This window comes from Chelonia mydas, chromosome 10 (assembly GCF_015237465.2).
Source record: "Chelonia mydas isolate rCheMyd1 chromosome 10, rCheMyd1.pri.v2, whole genome shotgun sequence".
In the NCBI taxonomy this organism is placed as follows: domain Eukaryota; kingdom Metazoa; phylum Chordata; order Testudines; family Cheloniidae; genus Chelonia; species Chelonia mydas.
In genome coordinates, this window is record NC_051250.2 from 37,129,339 (window position 1) to 37,155,825 (window position 26,487).

The following is a 26,487-nucleotide window of genomic DNA, read 5'->3' on the forward strand; positions in this document are numbered from 1 at the left end:
TGCTTAACTTTAACAGCTGAGTAGCTGCAGTGCCCTCCTGGGGATACTCTTTATTGAAGCAGTTGCAAAATGCAGGCTTAGGGGCTTAATGTTTGCCTGCCCAGCTTCAAATTAGATATTATTGCTTCACTTTCTCATCCCCCCACCATCCCCAATAAAATGTTCTTATTACAGATTTCCCTTTAATAATTGTGCTCACCTGGTCCAGTGCTAATAAAATCAGCTCACCCTTCTGCTCCAGAAGGCTTTTTGCAGAAGGAAGGGAGTAACTACTGCCAGCTGAGGGGAAAATGAGGCTGTGCACTTGGGCTGTGGTGTCCATCAGAGTGCATCTGTGTGCAATAAACTGCTTCTGTGTTTTTTCACTGATCTCTATTACTGGTCTAGTAATAAGGGGAGAGACAGAATCCCTCTTAGGAGTAGTATGTTCTGAGGCAGTCTGCTGCTATACTGTGGATTGGTGCTGTTTGGTCTTTCCCTTGGTTCTTCAGGCATGAAGCACTAGACACAGCTCAGGGTTGGGATTGCTGTATTCTGGGCAGGGGCATCAGTCCTAGAGAACTTCCATTTTTCCCCACCTCCTGCCCCAGTGGGGACAAGGTTCCCTGCCACCAGGACCATGCTGCTGCTGCTGCTATCCTCCAAGGCAAGCAGCCTTGCCCCAGATCTCTCTCTCTCTCCTCAGTGCTTGGGGTACAGAAACTACTGCTCCAGTTTAACACATACACCCAGTACACCAAGAGCAGAGCTAGAAGCAGAGATGCTCACACCTTCCCCCTACATCTAAAATGAGTTCTCCTGGGAACAAGGAGATGCCTCTTTCCTGTGGGGAGCTGCTCAGATACCACAGCCCCTTGAGCCCAGTAACACCCAGGAGGGAGCTGTGGCCTGTTGTGCCCTTACCCAGCTGTAGGGATCGAGTGGAGATACATGCAATTAGGGGTGACAAAGGAGCGCACCTCGGTCAATAGGACCCAGATGCTGAAGCACGTGCAGGTGGGTGGCGGGCAAGCCCCGCCTGGGGCCCCAGCCCCCACCCTGCACAAAACGCTCCTCCTGCTTGACACCGCCCTTTACGCGGGCACTCGCAACGGACGCCCTGCCTGGCTGGCCTCCAGCACAAGCGCTGGCTCGGCCCCATCCACACGCCCCGCGTCTCACCTGCAACTTACGCCAGGTAAGTAACGCCCTAGGAGCCCAAGCTTCCCCAGCGCACCCCAAGCCGCACCTCCAGGCCGCGCCCGGCCCACCCCGGCTCGGGAATCCCCGCAGAGTGCAGCCGGCCGGGCCAGAGCGCAGGGCGGAACCTGCGGGAAAGGAGCGCGGTGGCGGAAGGAGTTCGGGGCCGGACCGCCCCGCCCGAGATCGACAGGTGAGGAGCAGAGCCGGCCTCGGGGTGTCTGTGTGCAGGGCTGGGGGGAGGGACGCCCGTCTCCGTCTGCAGAGCTGAGGGTGCTGTCCCGGTGCCGAGCTCCGTCCCCCCCCCCCCCCCCCGGGGTGTGTGTCTGTCTGTCTGTAGAGCTGAGGGTGCTGTCCCGGTACCGATCTCCCCCCCCCCCCCCCCCGGGTGTGTCTGTCTCTCTGCCTGCCTGCCTGTAGAGCTGAGGGGGCTGTCCCGGTACCGAGCTCCCCCCCCCCCCCCGCGGGTGTCTGTCTGCAGAGCTGAGGGGGATGTCCCGGTGCCGAGCTGCCCCCCCCCTCCCGGTGTGTGTGTGTGTGTGTCTGTCTGTAGAGCTGAGGAGGCTGTCCCGGTGCCGACCTCCGTTCCCCCCAGGGTGTGTGTGTGTGTCTGTCTGCAGAGCTGAAGGGGGCTGTCTCGGTGCTGAGTTCCCCACCCGCCCACCCCCGGCGTGTCTGCCTGCCTGCCTGCCTGCAGAGCTGAGGGGGCTGTCTCGGTGCTGAGACACCCCTCCCCCCCCCGGGGGTGTATGCGGAGCTGGGGAGAGGGGCTGTCCTGGTGCTCATGGGGTTGAGGCTGGCAGGGAGTAGGTTATAGCTTTGACAGCCATCACCAACCTGACAGTGTTACTGGTTCATCTCTTGCATCATTAAACAGACCAAGGGTGTACCCAGTTGGGCCAACTGGGCTGTGGGCTGTTGACCCTTTACTGTGTAGCACTTTGCACACTTGAGCAATACTCAATTGTAGCCCCATTGCAGTGGGGGGTTGTGTGCTTTCAGTAAGGATTCCTTGGCTGTGGAACTCTAGTCTCTTCCCCCTGCTCCACAGAGCCCTGATTTTTTTTATCAGAACAAAATTTATCTACGACCTGGACTTTCCCTGAGTAGGTTGAATGGGGCATGAATATTTGGGGAGGAGAAGTAGGGTACTGAATTTGTGGAGGGCTGGGTGGTTGTTTTGTGGATATGGTTCCAGTGGGATCTGTTAATAAAGAAACATAAAAGCTCTTAGAGTTTGGTAGGAGACATTATTGCACTAGACATAATTCAATCATGATGATGGGTTGGGTCAACAGCCACTGGCAGTATATTTTATTCTGTTGGGCCTTGACCCTCAGTTGTGAGCATAGGGTTGCCAGGTGTCCGGTTTTCGACCGGAACATCCGGTCAAAAAGGGACACTGGCAGCTCCAGCTGCTAAAAGTCTGGTTGGCCATATTAGGCGTGCAGCCGATCATTAAAAGACAAAAACAGTCACTTTGCATTCTGTGCAAACCAGTCAACTGACACTGCCGCCTCCCGTAATGACATAAGTGATTGGTTGCTGAAGAAGCTGGAGTCTGTCAGAGATGGAGCACCAATTGAAAGTAGCCACCTTAGTTTTGATCCCATTCTTTCCTCCCGCCCTTAGAAATTCCCCATAATAGGGCGCTTTCTGAAACGAGCAGCTAGGTAGAATGGTTTTACTCCTTTCCCACTCCTGAAATGTTACTTTTGAAGTATGCCAAGGGCTGCTTCCATCACTGCTTTCTGCTGCCTCTGGATTTCTTCATTCCTCCTTATGATATAAAGGAAGCAAAAGCTCACTTACTGTCTTGTGCTTCTAGGTAACAGGAGCGATGTAGGAGGATTCCAGAGCTGAACATCAGCAAGGCCAACTTTCCTAATGGAAGAGGTAAAAATTCAGTGTGCTCTTCTCTGTCTTCTGCACTCAAGTTAATTGATACAATTAAAACTGCCACCTGCCCTGATCTTTCAAGGCATCTTCCTGCTGCCCTGTGCAGAGGTTGCCATGCGTTGTTTCCCCTCCTTAAAGCTCCCCCCAATTCTCCACATATCAACAGGCTGACCATATGTCCATCTGTTAATACTTGTAAAGGCTTTTTTTAAGCTTTCATATTTTTGTAATGATAAATGCAATGGAACATACTGTTCAGAGTACAGCACTTTGCTAACAGTATTACATTGAGGTAGAAAAGTTTGTATTGATCCCCAACTTCATGCGATTGCAAAATGAAACCCTAATTTAAAACATTTCAGAAAATTAAAAAGGGACCAATATAATTTCTAACTTGTCTTTAAACTTGTCATCTTTAAACATACACAAACTATTTTCATTTTAATTTTACCTATGGTATATTCTTGAGGAATATAAGAAGTCTTGGCAGACAATCAGTCCTAAGGTCTACCACTTTTATAGTAATAATGAAAAAGAATCCAGGCCAAAGTTTTTAAAACTGACTAGTGATTTTGGGAGCCCAACTTGAGACACCTTAAAGAAGCCTGATTTTCTAAAAATGATGAGCACCTGCCCTCTTGAATTCAGGCCCCGTTGAAGTATTAGTATTATTAGTCAGTTTTGAAAATCTTGGCCTTAATCTTTTGGGTTTAGTGAGTCCTCTGTTTATTCAATGTAATTTAATTATGTATGTTCAAATGTATTTAAATTATCTGTTTGATTTTGTTTGACATACTTTGCTCTTTACATTGTAACATAGATACAAGTTATTTAATGCAACCAAGAGAGATTGGGTGGGGATGGGGTATAAGTTATATACAAGGGAAATAGGTTTCAGAGTAGCAGCCATGTTAGTCTGTATCCGCAAAAAGAAAAGGAGGACTTGTGGCACCTTAGAGACTAACAAATTTATTTGAGCATAAGCTTTCGTGAGCTACAGTTCACTTCATCGGAGTGAGCTGTAGCTCGTGAAAGCTTATGCTCAAATAAATTTGTTAGTCTCTAAGGTGCCACAAGTCCTCCTTTTCTTTTTACAAGGGAGATAATTTCTTGACCAAGAGATCTGTTAGACTGGAGACTGTTTTGCAAAGAGGATTGGTGGGAACCCATCACTTAGGACCTTTAAATTAAACAGGGCATCGAACTAGAAAAATCCTATAAGGAAAATCCTGATGGCATAGAAATGGACAGGATGACAGACAGTGAACACATCTTTTCTGTCACTAATTTCTATGATACAGGGGCCTCATTCAATAGGCTTTTAACAATTTAACCATAAAACCACCACCACCCTCACTCTGAGCCTGGATTAATACCGGGCCCATTGTACTTTTATTCTTCATTGCTTTGCAGCATATGCAACATTCATAGAATTTAAGGCCAGAAGGGACCATTGTGATCATCTTATCATAGCTCAAGCCAGGGAATTTTAGAACAACCTTTTTTGGTGTCAGATGCAAGGGTGTGGGGTTGGTTTATGTACACGTCCATACATTGAAAATAAACATTGTCCCATCTGTGCACTTCCCAATATCCCAGGCTCCCCAAGGGACATTCCAAGATGAGCTGGAGTGGTGTATTTTGCAGCTGGAAACAGGCCTCCTTCATCTCAACCCAACCCCAAAACAAGGTATGCTGCCTCCCCCAAGATTTCTGGCTAAAATCAAAACTCTATGCTGGTTCAGTTCACCCAGAAGCCTTTCTAATTTCTCTGTCTGTTGAATTATAATTGGAATTCATTCTAAATGTGAAATGTAATTAAACATTTTGGCCTTATTTTACGTCTGTTCTACTTTGAACTCCATCTGCCTATCCGCCCTTACTCCTGTGACCTGGACTGTCTCCTTCCTTATGTATTGTTTCTTCTCTCCTCATTTTCCTTTTAGCCCCTTTGCCTCATTCCTCCCTTCCCCTTAGTTGTACCCTTCCACTTACATATTCTTCAGCTACTTCAGGCTTCCTACACTGCTTTGCAGCTCAGACAGTGGTTTTATCCCCCTCGGTGCGTTGATCTATCACATTCTGTATCTGTTACTTATCTGTGGTATAATCCCACAATCTCAAGTGATTGCTGCTGCATAGTATCAATAGAGATACCCGTTAAATGCTTGTAACTTTATTTTTTTTAAGCATTGTCCCTGGAAAAAGATGAAATCACGTAAAAGAGAAACATTGAAATACTGGCTTCAGGTGTATTCCGGAACGTTTCAAGATTTCATACCTGTTGATCCACCAGGCCCTGTATCATGCCTCTCTCAGTGACCACTGCTTAGTGGTTCAAAGGAAAGTGAAACTTCCCTTGTAAGGCATTTGGCTGTCTTTGTTGTGGTGTACATGAGGATACAAAATTCTTTCCTGAACACTGCAGCCATTGGTTTATGCAGAAGCATGAGATTTGATCATTTATATATTAAAGCATTGCTTCATATGCTATTGGTCATACAAGTCTAGTATCCTGTAATCCAGCGGTTCTCAAACTGTGGTTTGGGACCGCAAAGTGGGTCACAACCCCCTTTGAACGGGGTTGCCAGGGCTGGCTTAGACTTGCTGGGGCCCGGAGCTTCAGCCCTGGGCAGCAGGACTCAGGTTGCAGGCACCCAGCCTGAGGCTGAAGCCCTTGAGCTTCAGCTTTGGCCCCCCACCCGGGGCAGTGGGGCTTGGGCAGGCTCAGGCTTTGGTTCCTCTCCTGAGATTGTGAAGTAATTTTTGTTGTCAGAAGAGGGGCGCCATGCAGTGAAGTTTGAGAACGCCTGCTGTAGTCGATGCCCACATACTATGGGGACAGGTACAATAGAAAGGTATATGCAATAATAATAAGCACATAAGAGTGCTCGCCGGAAAAGCATTACATGGTATTGCATCCATTTGTAAAAATCCTGAAAATAGCTACCTCTGAACCACTGATAAGGGACTAATTCTGTATGTGGTATAAATACCCAGTGTCCTAACCAGTAGCCATTCCAGTCCTCATGCAGTCAAAGAATAGCGATTAGGACACGTCTGTAAGTACTGCTGCTTTGAGACTTTTCTCCTATCTGAGTACCTGGCCGAGGGAAAAATCACCATCGTTTCCCTCCCTGACTATGATTCGTAGGACTCACTGTGATCCCGTTTCTTGTCTTTGTGTCGGTCGGTTTCTTGAGTGCAGCAGAGGAGACACGGCACATCCTCAAAATCCTGCGCTCCCACAAGGCTGCCTTTGTGAAGAAGCGGCAGGTGATGAACCGCGTGTTTGGGGATTACCGACTGAAGATGGCTGAGGAGCGGAAGAGGACGGAGAAAGCAGGTGAGGCTGGGGCCATCCCTAAAGTCTACAGAACCATTTGGTTCCCTCTGATGTGGTGTCCAGGTGTTAGCAAATGGCCTTTCTTGAGGCTTCTCGTCCAGTCATTCCCATGAGGAATAAACCTCCTTTCCCCCGTCCTGTTCTTTAAGGGGCCAGCCAGATGCCATTAAAGTGGAAGGGCCTTTAAACACATGTAATCCCAGGACTGAAGGGGGTTTTGAGGGTGAAGTAAAGGCTGTATCTGTTTGAACTTCATGGCATCACCATGGTGTGGGGTCCAGTGTTAAGGAGAAGTTCATAGTTTTGGAAGCCCTATTAGTGACAGCTAGAGTAAGGCCTAACATGGCACTGAGCAGGATGAAATAGCAGAAGATGGGACTCCTCCAAGAATCCATTGTGGATCTGTGTGTGAGATTGGTGAGGGTGGTGGTGCACAAGGCCTGAATAAATAGGACCGAGTCCCCCATTCCCGCTGCATGTCAGGCAGTCCCATATGGAAATGGAGAGACAGCTAGTTCTGCTGCACTGGGTATTGTGATACAGCATGGCCAGAGGGCAGCAGGAGAGTGTGTATTTTTTTTTGAAGCAGAAAAGAATTTTATTTGTGTAACACTTACAAGGAATCACCAAAAAGGATAAAGCAAAACTATGCAACAAAACAAAAGCAAACACAAGGTATAACACAGCAGCCTTCAGAAGGGAGAAGTGTTCGGGCTAGCCTGGGCCTAGAGTGGGGGGGCTTCCTCGACACTCATGGTCTTCCACCCCCTCGAGTTACCTAATGCCATGCCCAGTGTCACCAATTATTCCTCTCCTGAGAGTGCCCGACAAGATGGGCACGGCTGCGGGGTGGGCGGTTTGGGGGTGAGGGGGACGTACACCACGTGTGATAGGACCCCTCCTAGGTGACAGTGATGATGGTATCCACAGCGGCAACGGCTGGGGCTGGGGTCTCTCGCTCTTCCCCTCAATCAAAGGGTCAGACGGAGGGAACCAGACGGGGTCACCGAGCAGAGAACCTCGGACAGCGCCCACCGCTCCTCGAAGGCGTCAGGGGAGTCGGTGGACGCCGCCCAAAGGAACTCCGCCCAGATACGTGAATGTACTGAGGATCGGAAAACGGCCCTACAATCGCAGGACGATTCATTAGCCAACCTCCTCTCTCTGGTTTTATAAATGGCTGTTTTAGCTAGGGCTAGGAGGAGGTTAACCAGGAGATCTCGCGATTTTATGGGGCCATGGATGGGGAGGGTGTAGATAAAAAGATGAGGGGAAAAGTGTAGCCAAAAGCATAATAAAATATTCGTGAGGAGCCGAAAAAGGGGCTGCAATCTGGCACACTCTAAATATACGTGCGCCAGGGTTTCCCTCACGTTGCAAAAAGGGCAAGTATCCGGGATGGGGGTGAACCATGTCAAAAACACGCCCATGCTCACAGCTCCGTGAAGGAGCCGCCAACTAATGTCCTCGACAGGCCTCGGGACCAAGGTGGAATACAGGCTGGCCCACCAGGGTTGCTCACCCTCCAAAGGTGGCAGAAGGTCCCACCACTTTGTATCAGGGCAGGACACCAGGGTGTGGGCATGAAGGGTGTGAAGCATGAGTGTGTATAGATATTTCCGTGGCGCGATTTGGAAGCTGACCGGCTGCAGTTCATGCAGCCGGCTCGCAGTGAAAGGGTGAGGGGTTTGTTGGGATCTACGGGGTGGGGGCCCAATTGAAAGGTCTGGCGGGCCTGGGGTAGAGGGTGGGCAGGGTGCGCCCTCGCGCAGGGCTCAGTTAGGATAAGCCCAAGCAGCGGGCATCAAGGTGGCCTTCATCTCCTGAAGTACGCGCTGGGGGGTACGAGGTCTGGAGAGCCCCATGCGCCGAGCGAGCGTCACGGGATCCAGCCAGTCTCCCCGGTCGTAGTCCAGGAGGTCTCCGACTCTCGTGACTTCCGCCAGGACCAAACTCTGGCGCACCGAGCGGGACTCCGCCGCCTGCACACAGAGCTGGGGGTTGTGTAGCAGGGGCTCCGCGAGGAGATCTGCTCCCACAGTGGCCGCCATGGACTTGGTCGTTGAAAACAGTTTCCAGGTCCGGAGGAAGTCCTGGTAGAAGACCGGCAGCCCGGAGAGGTCTCGCGGAAAACCTCTCGGACAAAGATAAAAAAGCTGCTGATCGTATCGGAGCCCTTGGAAGCGGTGCAGGAAGGCGTGCGCCAATATGCTCCACGTCAAACTACCTGCACTATAAAGGAGCCTCTGCAGGGCCTGGAGGTGGAAGACACGGACCTGAGTGTGCAGACACTTCAGGCCCTGCCCTCCTTCCTTCAGGGGTAGATGAAGAACCCCAACAGGGGCCCAGTGCATTCCTGACCAAAAGAACTCTAGAATCGATGTCCGGAGGTTGGTCAGGAAACCCGGGGCCGGGACCAGGGTGTTGAGCCAGTACCAGAGCGTGGACAGGACCAGTTGGTTAAGCACCAGTGCTCTCCCTCGGAGGGAGAGTCATCTGAGTAGTCTCGTCCATTTCCGGAGCCGCTCTATCACCCCGCCTTCTAAATTTTGCCAGTTCTCTGGCGGAGAAGGGTGCATGGCAGAAAGGTAAACGCCTAGGTAGAGCAGTGGACCCACGCTCTATCGGATGGTCTGAAGCGCGGTTGGGAGGGAGCTCACCCGCCGCCAGTCCCCCACCGCCAAGCCAGAGCTCTTGACCCAGTTGACTCGGGTGGAGGAGGCTGCCGAATAGATGGCCTGGCAAGCCTCCACCCGCGCCAAGTCCCCCGGGTCCTGGACCACGAGGAGCACGTCATCGGCGTACGCCAACAGGACCAGCCGCAGCTCTGGCTCCCGCAGCACCAACCCCGTCAACCTCCTGAGGAGGAGACAGAAGAAGGGCTTGGTCGCCAGAGCGTACAGCTGGCCCAAGAGGGGGCACCCCTGCCGTACTCCTCGCCCGAAGCTGATCCGGGGAGAAAAGGCTTGTGTAGAAGTCACGGGCCCTCCCACACATCTCCACCGGATCCGTGAGGGGGGCGCCATCTTCTGCTAGAAGGCAGGTGACGTGTTTCTTGGCCCCCCTCATTTTCTCCAGGGCATAGAAGAAACGGGAGCCACAGTCCATCTCCCGAAGGAGGTGGATGCGGGATCGAACAAAGGCATCGAGGGCCCGGAGCTCCTCCTGCTTCTCCCGGCACGCTCTGCAGAGGAACGGCTCCTCGGGGCTGGCGGCCAGACGCCTCTCCATCTCTAAGACCTCCCGTTCCAACTGCTCTATTGCTGCATTTCTCCGTCGGCTGGTGCCCCAGGTGTAGTCACGGCAGAAGAGCTTGGCGTGCACCTTCCCTAGATCCCACCATCGCCGCGCCGAGGGAAAGGCACACCGCTGCTCTCGCCAGGCCAGCCAAAACTCCCAGAAGGACGTCACGAAGCCCTCATCCTCCAACAGGCTGTTGTTAAAGTGCCAATAGGCCGGCCCCGGCCTCTCTGCACGGAGGGAGGCTGTTATGGTGGCTAGATGATGGTTGGAAAATGGGGCCGGCCGAATGTTGGAGGAGTGGGCCTGTGAAAGATGGAAACGGGATAAATAAATACGGTCCAACCGAGAGTGGTGTGACCAATGGGCCTCCACCCGGACAAAGGTGAACATGGAAGTGTCATCTGGGTGGTGGTCACGCCAGACGTCTGCTAGGGAGTGATGTTCGACTATTTCTCGGAGAATGTTCGCAGCGGCCGGGCTCAGCTCGGCCCCTGAGCGGCCCTGTTCCTCGAGGGTGGTGTTAAAGTCCCCTCACAGGACTAAGCACTCGTGAGAATCTAGGGTGCTGAGGAAGTCGGACACCCGCTGATAGAATTGCGGCCGCTTCGGGCTCGTTGTCGGGGCATAGATGTTAACGAGGTTGACCATGAGTCCCTCCATACGGACTCGGAGATGCAGCAGGTGGCCCGGCACGGCCTCAGTGACCCCTAGCACCTCAGGCCGTAAGTTGGGGGAGAACAGGGTCGCCACTCCAGCTTGTCGAATCGTGAAGTGGCTGAAGTAGACCCCGTCCCCCCACTCCAGCCGCCAGCTGTCCTCGGCGGTCGGATCCGTATGGGTCTCCTGCAGGAAAACCACAGAGTACCCCCCTTCCCGAAGGTAAGAGAGCACCTGGGACCTGCGGAGAGCCATCCTACAGCCCCTGGTGTTCAAGGTTGCAATAATGAGGGGTGTCATGCGGAGGGCTGGGGGGGTGGGCGTTCCCTGTTGGCGGGGGTGTTCGCAGCCCCCAGCGGGTCGCGCAACAATCCGTGACCCATCCCATAAGTGAGTAAATCGTCACGGAAGCTGCGGGCCCGCCCGTAGGCCACGGCACCGTGCCTTCCTTTCCCTTTACCCTTCTTTATAAGGGCCCTTGTGGCCTGGAGGATTTGATCAAAGTCCCCCCGTAGCTGGAGAGCTAGCTGTACCCTGTTGCGGGAGCCACAGATGTCTTCTAAAAACTGTCGCAACGCTTTTCGCAGCTCATGGGGGGGTGGGGTTGCGATTTCCGGGTTATTCCCTGGTGGGGCTCTTGGTGCAGCCTCGTGGTCCGCTGAGGCGGGCAGGCAGGGTGCAGACCACCGACGGGGCGTCTGACAGGCTAAAGTTATTAGGTCCATCTCAAGCCTTGGGGTAGAAGAGGATGGCGGAGGGAAAATTGCAGCTCCTAATGGGTCGCAGCAGGAAAATTCAAAGGCTGCCCCTTGGGGGGGATCCGCAAAAAACGGGAAGGAAATAACCCCAGGGGTGGCAATAGCATTGCAGGAGGAGGTGGATTGGGCAGGGGCAGGGGTGGGGGCGGGGGCAGAGGCGAGGCTCTGAGCTTCGGGAGGCAAGCAGCTGAGAGGTGGTGCCTTCCGAACAGATTCGAGGGTTAAGGGGGTGGGGAGGGGGCTCCCAGTGATGCTGGGCGCAGGCTCTATGGTGGATTTGGCAGCCATGGCCTCAGGTGGTGGACCACCTTCTGCAGGGTGCTCGCCCAGAAAGGCAGTTAGAGGGAGGGAGCATGGGGAAAGGGGGACTGGGGTAAGGTTGCCCAAATCGAGGCCAGCCGGCAGTACGTCATTCTCTCCCTGGGTGACCGGGGTCAAACCTAGGGCCTCGATCTCCTCATGGAGGAGAGGTCGTCTTCTGCCACCCCGGGGGGCTCCCCTCTGGCGCCCGCTACGACAGTCGCTTCAGGGTTCGCGGGGGGTTCAGGTGATATTCGGGCAGAAGGGGCTTCCTCAAGGGTCTCGGAGGGCAGGGTCTCCCGTGGAGGGGAGATTCTACCTTCCAGTGCTATTTTGTCTTCCCCTCCCGACACCAGCGGATGGATCTCGCTCGTGGGCATAGCGGAAGGCTCAGTGTCAGTGCCTCCCTTCCTGGTCTTCCGGGGGGCCTCCGCATCGGATGGGTGCAGCAGAGCTCGAGCCTTCTGCTTGCCTCGCTTTCCCTGGACTAGGGTCCAGCCCTCCATAGCATCGTCTGGGGGCTGGTTAGCAGGGGTCATGTCGGGGGGCAGAGGCGATGGTTCAGGGGCTTGGGGGGGTAACGGTGAGGCAGCATGGGGGGGGGCGTTTCTCCTTGGGGCAGGCCCTCTCCTATGCCCAGTAATATCTTTGCTGCACCCTCCTCCATAGGCTCTGCTGGATTGTTAACAGCAAGGGCAGGGCTTCCTCGCTCGTCTGGGCATTGTAGGGGAGGTGTCTCTTGGGCCCGGGCAGGAGCAGCGGTGGATCGAGCAGGAGGAGAGGTGGTTTCAGATGTCGGGCGGCCAGGGACGTCGGCAACGACGGGGCCGATGTCCTGCCGGGTCTCAGGTGCCCCTCCCCGCCGGGCCAAGGGGAAGTCTCTTCGGACATGCCCCGCTGGTCGGCAGAGGTAGCACCGGGCCTCTCATGTGGAATAGTAGACCCGATAGTGGGCTCCCTGGTAGGGGACTAGGAAGGACCCCTCGAGCACCTCTCCGTCACACGCCGCCAGCGGCAGTAAAAGCTGCACTTGCCGGCGGAACGAAAGGATGTGACGGAGGGTGGGGTCCTTGCAGCCCAACGGGAGAGGGCTGATGATGGAAACAGGTTTCCCCAGGGTGGAGAGAGCGGGTAACAGGGCGGCATTGGGTAGAAAAGGAGGGACGGAGGTCAGGACTAGGCGGACGCCCAGGTCTTCTAGCGGCTCCAGGGGGACAAATACCCCCCCCCACCGCCAGGCCCTTCTCCACCGCCTCCTGGGCAGCAGCCTCCAATGCTAAGAAAAAGACAACCTTCCTGTACATTTTGGAGGCCGCCACAATGGCCGTGGGTCCTACCACCCTCGCCAACGCCTGCACGTATGTCTCCACGTGGGGCGAGGGATGCACCAAGAGGCAACGGACGCCAGGCTTCCTGGTCATGGTGGGAAAGGGGCCTTGGCCGCTATTGATGGTAGCAGAGGTGGTGGGTGGGCAAGATGACGAGGCGGCAGGCGGGGGGGGGGGGGGGCTGCCACCGCCCGGGCATACGCCCTGGGGGCCGGGGGAGGGACGCTCACAGAGCTGGTGGAGGGAACAGCGGGGAGGGACGCCATGGTCGATGACGAGGCCATAGCGGTGGGGGCAGCCTCTGCTATGGCGGGCTTGGTGGTTGTGGTGGGGCCCTTCCCCTTCTTCGCACTCTGGCCTTTCCAGCTAACCGGGGGGGCTTTCCTAGAATCTGGGGGGGCGGTGGGCTTAGCAGCGGCAATAGTCGCCCCGGTGCCTCCGGCTGCCGATGCCCCAGTGGGGGCGATGGCAGGTGTTTTGGCAGCAGTGGTCGGGGGGGAGGCTTGGGGGTTGGGCAGGGGGGTAGGTGGGGGAGGGGCAACTGAGGTTGTTAGAGGGGTCTCACCCCTCTCATTCCCCGCCATCGTGAGTAGGGAGAGATGGGGAGACACCAGAAGGAGGAGGGGGGAGGGGGAAGCAGATTAACCACTTCTCCCTGTTGGGCTGCAGGCAGGGGGTGGCCAAATGGGTCAGACTGGACAGGGGAAGGAAACAGGAGTTGGGGTCAGGTAGTAGGGGCAAACTGTGGGGTGGGCAGTCCGGGGGTGGGAACGCGGACCCACGCGCGTTTATCCAAAGAGTCTCGTTTGGTCGGCTGTTGTGTCTGGTCCGGATGATGGAATTCAAAGCAAGCAGTTGAGGCTAGAGGCAGATGGCAGGGTGCCAGCAGGGACGGACGGCGGGGAGGGCCGTGACAGTTGTAGTAGTGGTGGGGGGGGGGCACCGATGGATCGGGGGGCAGCTCCGTGCCACACCCCCTGTGCCCCTACAAATGCAGTTAAGACACAGTCAAACTCCCCCCACACGAGAGTACAGTTCAAAAGTTACTCAGTCTTACGGCCCCCTCCACAATGACTTGTAGCTTCCCTGGGCGATGTCTCTGTCAGCTGTCTTCTCTCCCGGTCTTTGTGGAGCATTCCAAAAATACCAAGCAAAGATAAGAAGACGAGTAATCGCGGGTCCACAAACGAACAGCAAAACGGTTGGGTCTGGGGGTGTCCATTCCCCTCCTCCGGGGAGCTGGTCGGCAGTCCTCCCCCCCTCCTCCGGGGGTTGCAGCTGAAGCAATAGCAGCGTGGGGGGGCTGGCAGGCAAGCTGGCAGCTGACCAGCACTCGAACGGCAGCAAAAAAAAAAAAAAAAAAAACGAAGAAAAAGCGTCTGGCCCGGTCGCGGGGGGTGGGAACTAAAGCAGGAGCAAAAAGCAAGGAAAGCCCAGGCCAGAGGGCAGCAAGAGAGGGCTAGAAGGGAGCCTTCTTCCCTGGAGAGGGAAGAAAGTTTGCTATAAATTAATTAAAGCACCTGAAGCTAATTAAAGCACCTGAAGCCAGTCACATGATAAAAACTCCCTGCTTCAATCAGACAAGAGGAGGAGTTGAAGCAGAGTGGATTGGCAATGGAGCAGAGAGCAGTTTGGAGGGAAGCAGAGGAGAGTTTGGAGAAGTGTTGCGGTGGGCTAAGAAGACCAAGACGCTAGGTAAAGGGACACCTGGTTTGTGCAGAGGGAGGGCAGGAAGCCCCACAAGCTGAAGGGCAGGAGAGGGAAGTAGCCCAGGGGAACGAACTGCTAGTTCTAGTGGTTTACCGCTATCTCTAGGGCCCCTGGGCTGGGACCTGGAGTAGAGGGCGGGCCCGGGTCCCTCCATCTCCACTCCCCTCCTCTAGGACACTAGTGGGGCAATTAATACCCCGGTTCAGGGGGTAAGAAATGGTGCCCCTATGGCCCACCCCCCCAAGAAGAGAAAGCGCAAGACCCATCATAGTAGTGCCGGCAAAAAACGTGGTGTGAGAAGTAGGATCTATGCGCTGGGGACTTAAACCAGGGTTAGCCATCCCTAAGGTCAAGGCCCTAATACAAGCCACCGCAGCCCAGCAGGAGGCTACCCGGGTCCAAGCAACCGCCCAACAGGAGGCGACTCGGATGCAGCAGGAGACTAATCGTCTGTTGATGAGTCAGGCTGCCCAGGACCGAGCCCTGCTGCAAGAGCTGGTGAACCAGATGAAGGCCCTTATGGAGCTGAACCACAACTGTGACGGGACCCGGATCGTACGGGCCCGCCACTGCCTACAGAAAATGACACGGGAGGATGATGTGGAGACATACCTCCTGGCTTTTGAAAGAGCAGCCCAGTGCCCCAACAGGGAAGAGTCTATGCAATATAATGTTGAGGATCATGGGGAGCAATGTGGCCTAATCGGCCTGGTAGGGGTCGCAATGACCTCGCATGGGTATACAAGATCAGTAAAAATGAACGGTATTGAGACCATAGCATTAATAGATTCCGGGAGTGTTGTCATGCTGGTCTCAGGGAAGTTGGTGGGGCAAGACCAACTAACCTGGGCCAAAAACACAGGGGTAACGTTCGTTCATGGCACCGTAAATTTCTACCCCACAATCCTGGTACGGATTGAGATCCAGGGGAATACTGCAGGGGTGGTCCCCAGGCTCCCCTACCCTGTCTTAATTGGTAGGGACTTCCCTGGGTTTGAGAGCTTACTCCCCCCAATAGAGCCAGGGGAGGGTAGCAATCCCCAGTTTGAGACGGAGGCACCTACAGCTAGCCTCACCCCAATGTTTGCCGAATTTGTCCCAGAGTTATTCTCATCCCCCGGAAAACCCCAAAAGTCTAGGCGGGAAAGGAGGGCAGATAAAAGATTGGGGACCAGGATTCTAGCAGAGAACCAGAAAACCTCCCTTGTTGGTAGGCGAACCTGTTCAGGAGGCCAGGAGATAATTCAGGCCAGTGAGGACTTGGAGGCGGTTCCTAGCCCAAGTAGAGGCAACCCAGGGGGCGAAGTAGAAACAGGCCCCCTGGAATTAGGTCAGATTGGTACCGCACATGAGAATTTTGGGCAGGACCAAGCCAATGACCCGCTATATGCAAATGTGAGGGAGGAGGTAATGGAAGTAAATGGCGTACCTGTGGAAGGAAAGGCCCAAGGCCGTATTATGTGCTCAAACGCGATCTGTTGTACGGGATAGCACAAATACGAGGGGAAGAAGTAGAACAACTTAGTCGCATGGAAACCCACAAGGATAGTACTAGAGTTAGATCACAGTCATCTATTTGGGGGACATCTAGGAGTAGACAAGACACTGGATAGAGTCCTAAGAAGGTTTTATTGGCCAGGATTACATGCAGAGGTCCAGCGCTATTGTACCTCTTACCCTGAATGCCAGTTGCATAGCCCCCAACCTCACTTGCGGGCCCCATTAGTACCTTTGCCTATTATTGAAGTCCCTTTCGAGAGGATAGCCATGGACATAGTGGGCCCACTGGAAAGATCGGCATGGGGCCACCGAAACATACTAGTCATCCTTGACTACGCCACACGGTATCCAGAAGCCATTCCTTTAAGAAACCCCACATCCAACGCAATAGCAAAAGAACTACTCCAGGTTTTTGCCAGAGTGGGCATCCCTAAGGAGATCCTGACAGACCAAGGACATACTACAACTGTCGGGCGAAATTACGGAGATTTCAGTTGGGGGAACGGGTGATGGTGCTAGTGCCGACAGCAGAAAGCAAACTCCTCGCCAGCTGGCATGGACCATATGAGATAGTGGAAGCCATTGGGGAGGTGGACTATAAGGTCAGACAACCAGACTGCCGAAGGCCAGAGCAAATCTACCACATCAACTTACTGAAGCCCTGGCGTGACCGAGAGATGTGCCTGGTCATTTGGGGAGCTCCATCCCAGACAGACGACCCACAGGGGCAGGTGAAGATATCTCCTGAGTTAACCCCAGAACGACGAACAGAGGTCATTGATATGATCCAACAGAACCGGGATGTGTTGTATACACAGCCAGCCCGTACGACATTGGTCCAACATCATATTATCCCCAGGCCCGGAGTGAGGGTGATGATAAGACTGAACTGGATACTGGAACCTAAAAGGGAAGAAATTAGGACAGAAGTGAAGAAGATGCTGGAACTCAGGGTTATTGAAGAATCCCACAGTGAGTTGTCCAGCCCTATCGTCCTAGTTCCCAAGCCTGACGGCACCCTGAGGTTTTGCAATGACTTCCGGAAGTTGAATGAAGTATCCCAATTCGATGCCTATCCGATACCACGCATTGATGAGCTAGTTGATCAGTTAGGCAAGGCCCAGTACCTAACCACTCTGGACCTGACCAAAAGATATTGGCAAATTCCCCTGGCCGAGAATGCCAGGGAAAAGACTGCCTTCTCTACACCCGATGGCCTGTTCCAATACACTGTCCTCCTTTTCGGACTCCATGGGGCCCCTGCAACATTCCAATGACTTATGGACAAATTGCTGCGACCCCATGCCAAGTATGCCTGTCTAGATGACTTAGTCATCCATAGCTCTGACTGGGAAATGCACCTAGGAAAAGTAGAAGCGGTGCTAGACGCCCTGCGGAAGGCCGGCCTCACTGCCAACCCTCTCAAGCGCGTGGTAGGACTAGCTGAGGCCAAATACCTTGGGTATGTAGTAGGGAGAGGTTTGGTGAAACCCCAGTGGAATAAAGTGGAGGCAATACAAGGTTGGCCTCGACCAGTCCGCAAAAAGCAGGTCAGAGCATTTCTAGGGGTAGTAGGATACTATCCGAGATTCATCCCTCATTTTGCCACAAGAGCATTGACGGATTTCATAAAGGCTCGGGGCCCCGAGATAGTAAAGTGGACTGGTGCAGGAGAAGGAGCATTTGCAGATTTTAAGGACAGCCCTTTGCTGCCATGCAGTACTCATAGCCCCAGACTTCGAGAAGGAATTCATCCTACAAACAGGTGCCTCGGAAGTAGGGCTAGGAGTCGTCCTTTCGCAGATGGTAGGGGAAGAGGAACACCCAATCTTGTATCTCAGCCGGAAACTCCTCCCCAGGGAACAAAAGTATGCCGTCGTTGAAAAGGGAATGTCTGGCGGTAAAATGGGCTATGGAGACTCTCCGCTACTACCTACTGGGGCGGTGGTTTACCCTCGTAACAGACCATGCCCCACTCCAGTGGATGCACAGAAACAAGGAGAAGAACGCAAGAGTGACTAGGTTGTTCCTATCCCTGCAGCCCTTCCATTTCCGGGTACAGTATAGGGTCAGAAGCCAATACGGCAATACTGATGGCCTTTCGTGACAGCACTGCCTCTCGTCTGAAGTAGCCCAACCCCATGGTTGAGCAAAGGGGGGGGGGGGGGGGAATATGTGATACAGCATGGCCAGAGGGCAGCAGGAGAGTGTTAGAAGGGAGCCTTATTCCCTGTAGAGGGAAGAAAGTTTGCTATAAATTAATTAAAGCACCTGAAGCCAGTCACATGATAAAAACTCCGTGCTTCAGTCAGACAAGAGGAGGAGTTGAAGCAGAGTGGATTGGTGTTGGAGCAGAGAGCAGTTTGGAGGGAAGCAGAGGAGAGTTTGGAGAAGTGCTGCGGTGGGCTAAGAAGACCAAGACGCTAGGTAAAGGGACACCTGATTTGTGCAGAGGGAGGGCAGGAAGCCCCACGAGCTGAAGGGCGGGAGAGGAAAGTAGCCCAGGGGAAGGAACTGCTAGTTCTAGTGGTTTACCGCTATCCCTAAGGCCCCTGGGCTGGGACCCGGAGTAGGGGGTGGGCCCGGGTCCCTCCCTTTCCACTCCCCTCCTCTAGGACGCTAGTGGGGCAGTTAATACCCCAGTTCAGGGGCAAGAAACAGTGCCCTGAACCCCCCCCCCACACCCCCAAGAAGAGAGAGCGGGAGACCCATCGTAGTAGTGCCAGCAGTTTGCCACAGTATTTTGCCCACAATCCCTTGCTGGTACCAAAATACAATAGCATTCTGCATACACATGGGTTGGGTGTCCCTTATAGAAGTGAATTATTCTAATGTGGCACCAACTTGGTAAGAAATCAGAGAAGTAATAGAAACACAAATCTTCCTCTTCTCTCTAGCCATGAAACCTGGGAAAGCGCAAATACAGCAAGGGAAGGCGCAGGCTTCAGGGAGCATGGTGTATAGGAAGCGATCTGGACAGACCTCCGAGTCAACAACAAACTGGTTCACACCATCTGATAATAGCTTCCAATTCAGCTTTGCACTTCCTGAGATGGATCCACAAGCAACCAATGGAACTTTGGAAGAGGCCCAGGGGGTAGGTGGCTCTGAACAGAGGCCCATCAGTGTAAGTTCACTCAAATCTTCTAGTTCTGGGGGAGTGTTGAACTTTTCCACCACTGGACAAGAGCCCAAGTTTGCTTTCAATTTTGTCATCCCAGATAAAGATGGCCCCATGATGCCGTCTGTTGTTACAGGCCAAAGAGCGGAGAGTGTAGCAGAAAATGTGACATCAGATGGCTTAGCATCTGCAGGCCCAATGAAGCATTCAACCCTGTTGGAGGCTAATATGCCTGAGGTTGTGGGCTGTGTGGGTGGAGGATTAGGGAGAGAGGCTCTCATTTTTGAGACCCCAAAACCAGAGATTGCTTCTGTAGATGAGGTGAAGGCAGGGAAGACAGCAGCAGCTGGAGCACCCAAGAAGAAGAAGAAGAAAAAGAAACCATCAAATAGTAAGAAGGAGATGGCGGAAGCTGAGGTCAGCAAGAAGGTGAAGGTGGGAGCCAGTGGGTGTGAAGACACAGATTTGTCCCTCCAGGACAAGACCATGCAGGTATGTGAATTAATTTCTGGCTAATAAACATAACCTCACTGTTAAGGCTCCATAGTTTCGTTGGAAGGGAAAGTTAATGTATGTGTGGGGTTTCTAAATCTGTGTGGTGGCACAGGCTGGAAACAGATAGCCATTTATTGCTGCTTATCCCATTAGGGTTTCACTGTGACCAGAAACCTAACAAGTGGGGGTGGACTAGGTGGCTCAAGTTGATGTTACTTTGTCCTTCCCTAGAACCGTGTCTGAGAGTCTGCAAGCACTTTGCAGACATGTAATGATTTAGACCTTGTAGCATCTCTGGCTGGTAGGTATTATCCTCATTGTGCAAATGGTGAAATTGAGATACAGAGAGGTTAGCTGACTTGGCCAAGATCAAGACTGTCACAGAGCCAGGAACAGAGCCCAGAAGACCTCCTGTGTCCCAGTCCTTGTCTCTAGATTTATAATGGCACGGAAAGAGGTTGAAGGCACCAACTGCTCTGAGTCCTGTATTAAGAGATCATTAAAGTACACCTTACCATCTGCTAATGCTGCACTGAAGTCTATAGTTTCTGTTATGTTTTTCTTTAAAATGTCAGTGAATTTAGGTCTCATGAATGGTCCCAGATCAGCAAGGCTGGAATGTGAAGGCTGCAACACAGGAAACAGCTGTGAGAGCTTCCTCCACCACCCAACTGCTGTGCCTCAACCCTGACCTTGAGAGCCCCCCTCCAAGAGTGTGTGTGTGAGGTGGGAGGGTTCAGTCTCTGGCCATTCTGTTACTGGCCTCTCTGTTGAGACAGACAACTGCAGTGGTTTGTGCGATGTGGACAGCTGTCCATTAGGAACTGGACTGAGACCCACAGACACACCTCAGAAGATGAATCTCAGCAACTACTGCCCTAGACCAGACCAGCCTGAGGTGAAAAGCCCCACAGCCCTTTACCTGTGTCCTGAGGTATCCATCCCTCAGGTGGGCACTGTATATAAGGCACCAGTGGGTAGCTTTCCTAGGTAACCGTGAATTAAATCCAGTCTGTTGGGTATGCTGGATAACACTTAGGCTATGTCTACAGTACAAAATTAGGTCGAATTTATAGAACTCGGTTTTGTAGAAAGCGTTTTTATACAGTCGAACGTATGTGTCCCCACACAAATGCTCTTAGTGCATTTAGTCAGCGGAGTGCGTCCACAGTACCTAGGCAACCGTCGACTTCTGGAGCATTGTACTGTGGGTAGCTATCCCACAGTTCCCACAGTCTCTGCCGCCCATTTGAATTCTGGGTAGAAATCCCAATGCCTGATGGGGCAAAAACATTGTCGCAGGTGGTTCTGGGTACATATTGTCAAGGCCCCCCTTTCCTCCCTCCTTCCATGAAAGCAAGGGCAGACAATCATTTTGCGCCTTTTTTCCTGGGTTACCCATGCAGACGCCATACCACGGCAAGCATGGAACCCACTCAGCTCACCGTCACTGTATGTCTCCTGGGTGCTGGCAGACACGGTACTGCACTGCTACACAGCAGCAGCTCATTGCCTTTTGGCAGCAGGCAGTGCAGTATGACTGGTAGCCATCGTCACTGTACTCCAGGGTGCTCTTTTAGCCGACCTCGGTGAGGTTGGTCGGGGCACCTGGGCAAACATGGGAGTGACTCAGCCAGGTCATTTCCCTTTTAAGTTTCGTCTCATGGAGATTCAGTCCTGCCGGCAGTCCTACTGCACCGTCTTCTAATGAGCACCCAGGAGATGATGATGGCCAGCAGTCGTACTGCACCGTCTGCTGCCAGCAAGATCTATAAAGATAGATGAAATGGATCAAAACAAGAAATAGACCAGATTTGTTTTGTATTCATTTTCTCCTCTCTTCCTCCCTCCCTCCGTGAAATCAACAGCCTGCTAAACCCAGGGTTTTGAGTTCTATCCTTGAGGGGGCCATTCTGTTTCTCCTTGATGCAAAGCCACTCCCTTTGTTGATTTTAATTCCCTGTAAGCCAACCCTGTAAGCCATGTTGTCAGTCGCCCCTCCGTCTGTCAGAGCAACGGCAGACAATCATTTTGCGCCTTTTTTCAGTGCATACGCCATAGCACTGGGAACATGGAGCCCGCTCAGATCACTGCGGCATTTATGAGCACTATAAACACCGCATGCGTTATCCAGCAGGATATGCAGAACCATAACCTGCAAGAAAAGCGAAACCAGGCGAGGAGGAGGCGACTGCAGCGCGGTGATGAGAGTGATGAGGACATGGACATAGACTTTTCACAAAGTACGGGCCCCTGCAATGTGCACATCATAGTGACAATTGGGCAGGTTCATGGCGTGGAACGCCAATTCTGGGCCCGGGAAACAAGCACAGATAGGTAGGACCGCATAGTGTTGCAGGTCTGGGACGATTCCCAGTGGCTGCGAAACTTTCGCGTGCATAAGGCCACTTTCATGGAACTTTGTGACTTGCTTACCCCTGCCCTGAAGCGCAAGAATACCAAGATGAGAGCAGCCCTCACAGTTCACAAGCAAGTCGCGATAGCCCTGTGGAAGCTTGCAACGCCAGACAGCTACCGGTCAGTCGGGAATCAATTTGGAGTGGGCAAATCTACTGTGGGGGCTGCTGTGGTGCAAGTAGCCAACGCTATCACTGAGCTGCTGCTATCAAGGGTAGTGAGTCTGGGAAATGTGCAGGTCATAGTGGATGGCTTTGCTGCAATGGGATTCCCTAACTGTGGTGGGGCCATAGACGGAACCCATATCCCTATCTTGGCACCGGAGCAGCAAGTACATAAACCGAAAGGGGTACTTTTCAATGGTGCTGCAAGCACTGGTGGATCACAAGGGACGTTTCACCAACATCAGTGTGGGATGGCCAGAAAAGGTACATGACGCTCGCATCTTCAGGAACTCTGGTCTGTTTGAACAGCTGCAGCAAGGGACTTACTTTCCAGACCAGAAAATAACCGTTGGGGATGTTGAAATGCCTATAGTTATCCTTGGGGACCCAGCCTACCCCTTAATGCCATGGCTCATGAAGCCGTACACAGGCACCTTGGACAGTAGTCAGGATCTGTTCAACTATATGCTGAGCAAGTGCAGAATGGTGGTAGAATGTGCATTTGGACATTTAAAAGCACCCTGGCACAGTTTACTGACTCGGTTAGACTTCAGCGAAACCAATATTCCCATTGTTATTACTGCTTGCTGTGTGCGCCACAATATCTGTAAGAATAAGGGGGAGACGTTTATGGCGGTATGGGAGGTTGAGGCAAATCGCCTGGCTGCTGGTTACGCGCAGCCAGACACCAGGGCGGTTAGAAGAGTACAGGAGGGCGCAGTGCACATCAGAGAAGCTTTGAAAACCAGTTTCAGGAATGGCCAGGCTACGGTGTGAAAGTTCTCTTTTTTTCTCCTTGATGGAACCCCCCCCCCCCCCCCCGGATTCACTCTACTTTCCTGTAAGCTAAGCACCCTCTCCTCCCCCCTTCGATCACCGCTTGCAGATGCAATAAAGTCATTGTTGCTTCACATTCATGCATTCTTTATTTATTCATCACACAAATAGGGGGATAACTGCCAAGGTAGCCCGGGGGGGGGGGGGGGTGGAGGAGGGAAGCACCGGGTGGGGTGGTGGAGGAGTGAAGGACAAGGCCACATAGCACTTTAAAGCTTTTATTGAATGCCAGCCTTCTGTTGCTTGGGCAATCCTCTGGGGTGGAGTGGCTGGAGCCCCCCCCCCCGCGTTCTTAGGCGTCTGTGTGAGGAGGCTGTGGAACTTGGGGAGGAGGGCGGTTGGTTACACAGGGGCTGTAGTGGCAGTCTGTGCTCCTGCTGCCTTTCCTGCAGCTCAACCATACACTGGAGCATGAGTTTGATCCTCCAGCAGCCTGAGCATTGACTCCTGCCTTCTTTCAGCAAGCTGACGCCACCTACCATCTTCAGCCCACCACCTCTCCTCGCGGTCATATTGTGTTTTCCTGCACTCTGGGATTGTCTGCCTCCATGTATTTTGCTGTGCTCTGTCAGTGTGGGAGGACAGCATGCGGTCAGAGAACATTTAATCACGAGTGGTTTTTTGTTTTTTGTTTTTTTTGCCTTCTAATCTTCACTAGCCTCTGGGAAGGAGAAACATATGCAGCTGGTGGAGGGGGAAAAAAATGGGGAGAGTGGTAGTTAAAAAGACACATTTTATAGAACACTCTTTCACGGTAAACCTTGCTGTTAACATTACATAGCACATGTGCTTTCATTACAAGGTCGCATTTTGCCTCTTATTGAGGGTATGCTGGTTTGGTGTGAGAGATCACTCACACAGGGCTGGGCAGCAGAATTCGGCTTGCAGGCAACCATAGTAAGCCACAGTCTTTTGGCTTCTTTAACCTTCATAACATGGGAATGGTTTCAAACACCAGCGCCCTCATTTCCCATACGAAGTAGCCTTTGGGTTGCCCATTAAAAATGGGTTGGCAATTTAAAAGGAGGGGCTGTGGTTTTCAAGTTCACGTGCAGCAGAAACCCAACTAAACCCCCCCTTCCCCCCCCCCCCACACACACACCCAATTCTGTGGGATGATGGCTTCACTCCCTCCCCCCACCGCATGGCTAACAGCGGGGAAGATTTCTGTGCAGCCACAGGCAAACAGCCCAGCAGGAATGGGCACCTCTGAATGTCCCCTTACTAAAACCACCCTGTTTCAACCAGGTGACCATGAATGATATCACTCTCCTGAGGGTAACACAGAGAGATAAAGAACGGATGTTGTTTGAAGGCCAGCAAACACCAGGGCCATATGCTGCCATGCTTTGTTCTGCAATGATTCCCGACTACGTGCTACTGGCCTGGTGTGGTAAAGTGTCCTACCATGGAGGACGGAATAAGGCTACCCTCCCCAGAAACCTTTTGCAAAGGCTTTGGGAGTACATCCAGGAAAGCTTTATGGAGATGACCCTGGAGGATTTCCGCTCCATCCCCAGACACCTTAACAGACTTTTCCAGTAGCTGTACTGGCCGTGAATGCCAGGGCAAATTAATCATTAAACACGCTTGCTTTTAAACCATGTATAATATTTACAAAGGTGTACTCACTAGAGGTCCCTTCTCCATCTTCAGGGTCCGGGAGCCCGCCTTGGGTGGGTTTCAGGGGGTACTGGGTCCAGGGTGATAAACAGATCCTGGCTGTTGGGGAAACCAGTTTCTCCGCTTCCTTGCTGTGAGCTATCTACAGCCTCCTCCTCCTCATCATCATCATCTTCCTCACCCCCAAAACCTGCTTCCAGATTGCCTCCCACTCCTTGGGATGGAGTCAAAGCACAGGGTTGGGGTAGTGGTGGCTGCACCCCCTAGAATGGCATGCAGCTCATCATAGAAGCGGCATGTCTGGGGCTCTGAACCGGAGCAGCCGTTTGCCTCTCTGTTTTTTTGGTAGGCTTGCCTGAGCTCCTTAATTTTCACGTGGCACTGCTGCAGGTCCCTGTTATAGCCTCTGTCCTTCATGCCATTGGAGATTTTTTCAAATATTTTGGCATTTCTTCTTTTCGAACGGAGTTCTGCCAGCACGGATTCATCTCCCTGTACAGCAATCAGATCCCGTACCTCCCTTTCGGTCCATGCTGGAGCTCTTCGGCGATTCTGGGACTGCATGGTCTCCTGTGATGATGAGCTCTGCATGGTGACCTATGCAGGTGAGCTCGCCTCGCTGGCCAAACAGGAAATGAAATTCAAAAGTTCGCAGGCCTTTTCCTGTATACCTGGCCAGTGCATCTGAGTTGAGAGCGCTGTCCAGAGCGGTCACAACTGAGCACTCTGGGATAGCTCCCAGAGGCCAATACCGTCGAATTGCATCCACAGTACCCCAAATTTGACCCGGCCAGGCCGATTTCAGCGCTAATCCCCTCATCGGGGGTGGAGTAAAGAAATAGATTTTAAGAGCCCTTTAAGTCGAAAAAAAGGGCTTCGATGTGTGTGACGGGTGCAGGGTTAAATCGATTTAACGCTGCTAAATTCGACCTAAACTTGTAGTGTAGACCAGGCCTTAGTGCTTGGATAGCTCCTTCCGTTTTCACAGACATTAACTAGCTAACACTTGCACATCCCTGGGAGGGCAGGGGAATAGGAGACAGGACACTAGATTCTCTTCTGGGTTTGTAACTCACTCACTGTGCAACTTTGGGAAGGTCACTTCACCTCTCTCTTCCTTAGTTTTCCCCACTGGAAAATGACTTATTTTATGTTTGTATAACTTCTGTCAGACCAAAGGCTCCCATAGTGCTGAACAAACATAGGCAAGCACACCTTCCACATACAGGTGTTGGGAGGCTTCAGTACTGTTTGTGCAAAGGCTTGAGATCATCAGGTGGAAGGTGCTGGACATAAAGTGGCTTCAGGAATATGAAGTGAAGCCAGCTGTGAGGGTGTGAAAACATGAACATTCAACTCCTAAATCTGTAGATCCTTGATTTTCCTTGCTGACTAACAGGTGCAGTTTTAGTTTTGGGGCAATTTCGTTTCCTCCCCTCTCTGTGTTCTGTTTTATGTAGCAGTCAGTTAAACAGCTGTGGAAGGAAGTGGACTGGTGTGTGGAACAGCTGGAACTTGGCCTGAAGACACAAAAATCCACTCCAAAACAGGGTGAGTAAGCCAGAGAGTGTCTTATTGGAAGGGAAGGGAGGCAGAAGCAGTGGGTGCAGGGAAAGAGCAAAGGGAGAGATTTATATTCTGTGTGCGCATGTCTCTCCTTTCCAATGATTCAGCTGAAGAAGCTCTCCATGCCATCAAGACACTCCGCAGTGACAAGGCTGTGCTGGCAAAAAAGTGTCAGGTCATGCGAGCCATGTTTGGAGATTACAAGAAGAAGATGGAGGAGGAGAGACAGAAACAGCTGAAGATCATGCAGGCAGGTATGAGAGGCAGACCTACATAAGGGTCCAGGATGGGAAACCATGCCTGAAAAAAGGGAGCAGGAATACTAATCCCTCCATTGTCCATG

At 52.7% G+C, this 26,487-nt stretch overlaps 1 protein-coding gene across 10 annotated transcripts in view; it reads left to right on the top strand.

Annotated features, from left to right (window-relative positions):
- Positions 1-1,068: 1,068 nt before the first annotated feature.
- The window catches only part of LOC114022600, a 41,373-nt gene continuing 15,954 nt past the window's right edge, over positions 1,069-26,487 (top strand). For 4 of the 10 annotated variants that reach the window (XM_037910132.2, XM_037910135.2, XM_037910130.2 and 1 more), the window contains exons 1-7: positions 1,237-1,372; positions 3,008-3,075; positions 4,678-4,768; positions 6,233-6,424; positions 18,818-19,533; positions 26,039-26,129; positions 26,252-26,398. In XM_037910132.2, the coding sequence (XP_037766060.1) occupies positions 3,067-3,075; positions 4,678-4,768; positions 6,233-6,424; positions 18,818-19,533; positions 26,039-26,129; positions 26,252-26,398 (1,246 nt within the window). In that variant the 5' untranslated portion in view covers positions 1,237-1,372; positions 3,008-3,066. Of the gene's footprint in view, positions 1,373-3,007; positions 3,076-4,677; positions 4,769-6,232; positions 6,425-18,817; positions 19,534-26,038; positions 26,130-26,251; positions 26,399-26,487 lie in introns of all 10 variants that reach the window. The other 6 variants (XM_043524367.1, XM_043524365.1, XM_043524368.1 and 3 more) reach the window with 4 other exon arrangements.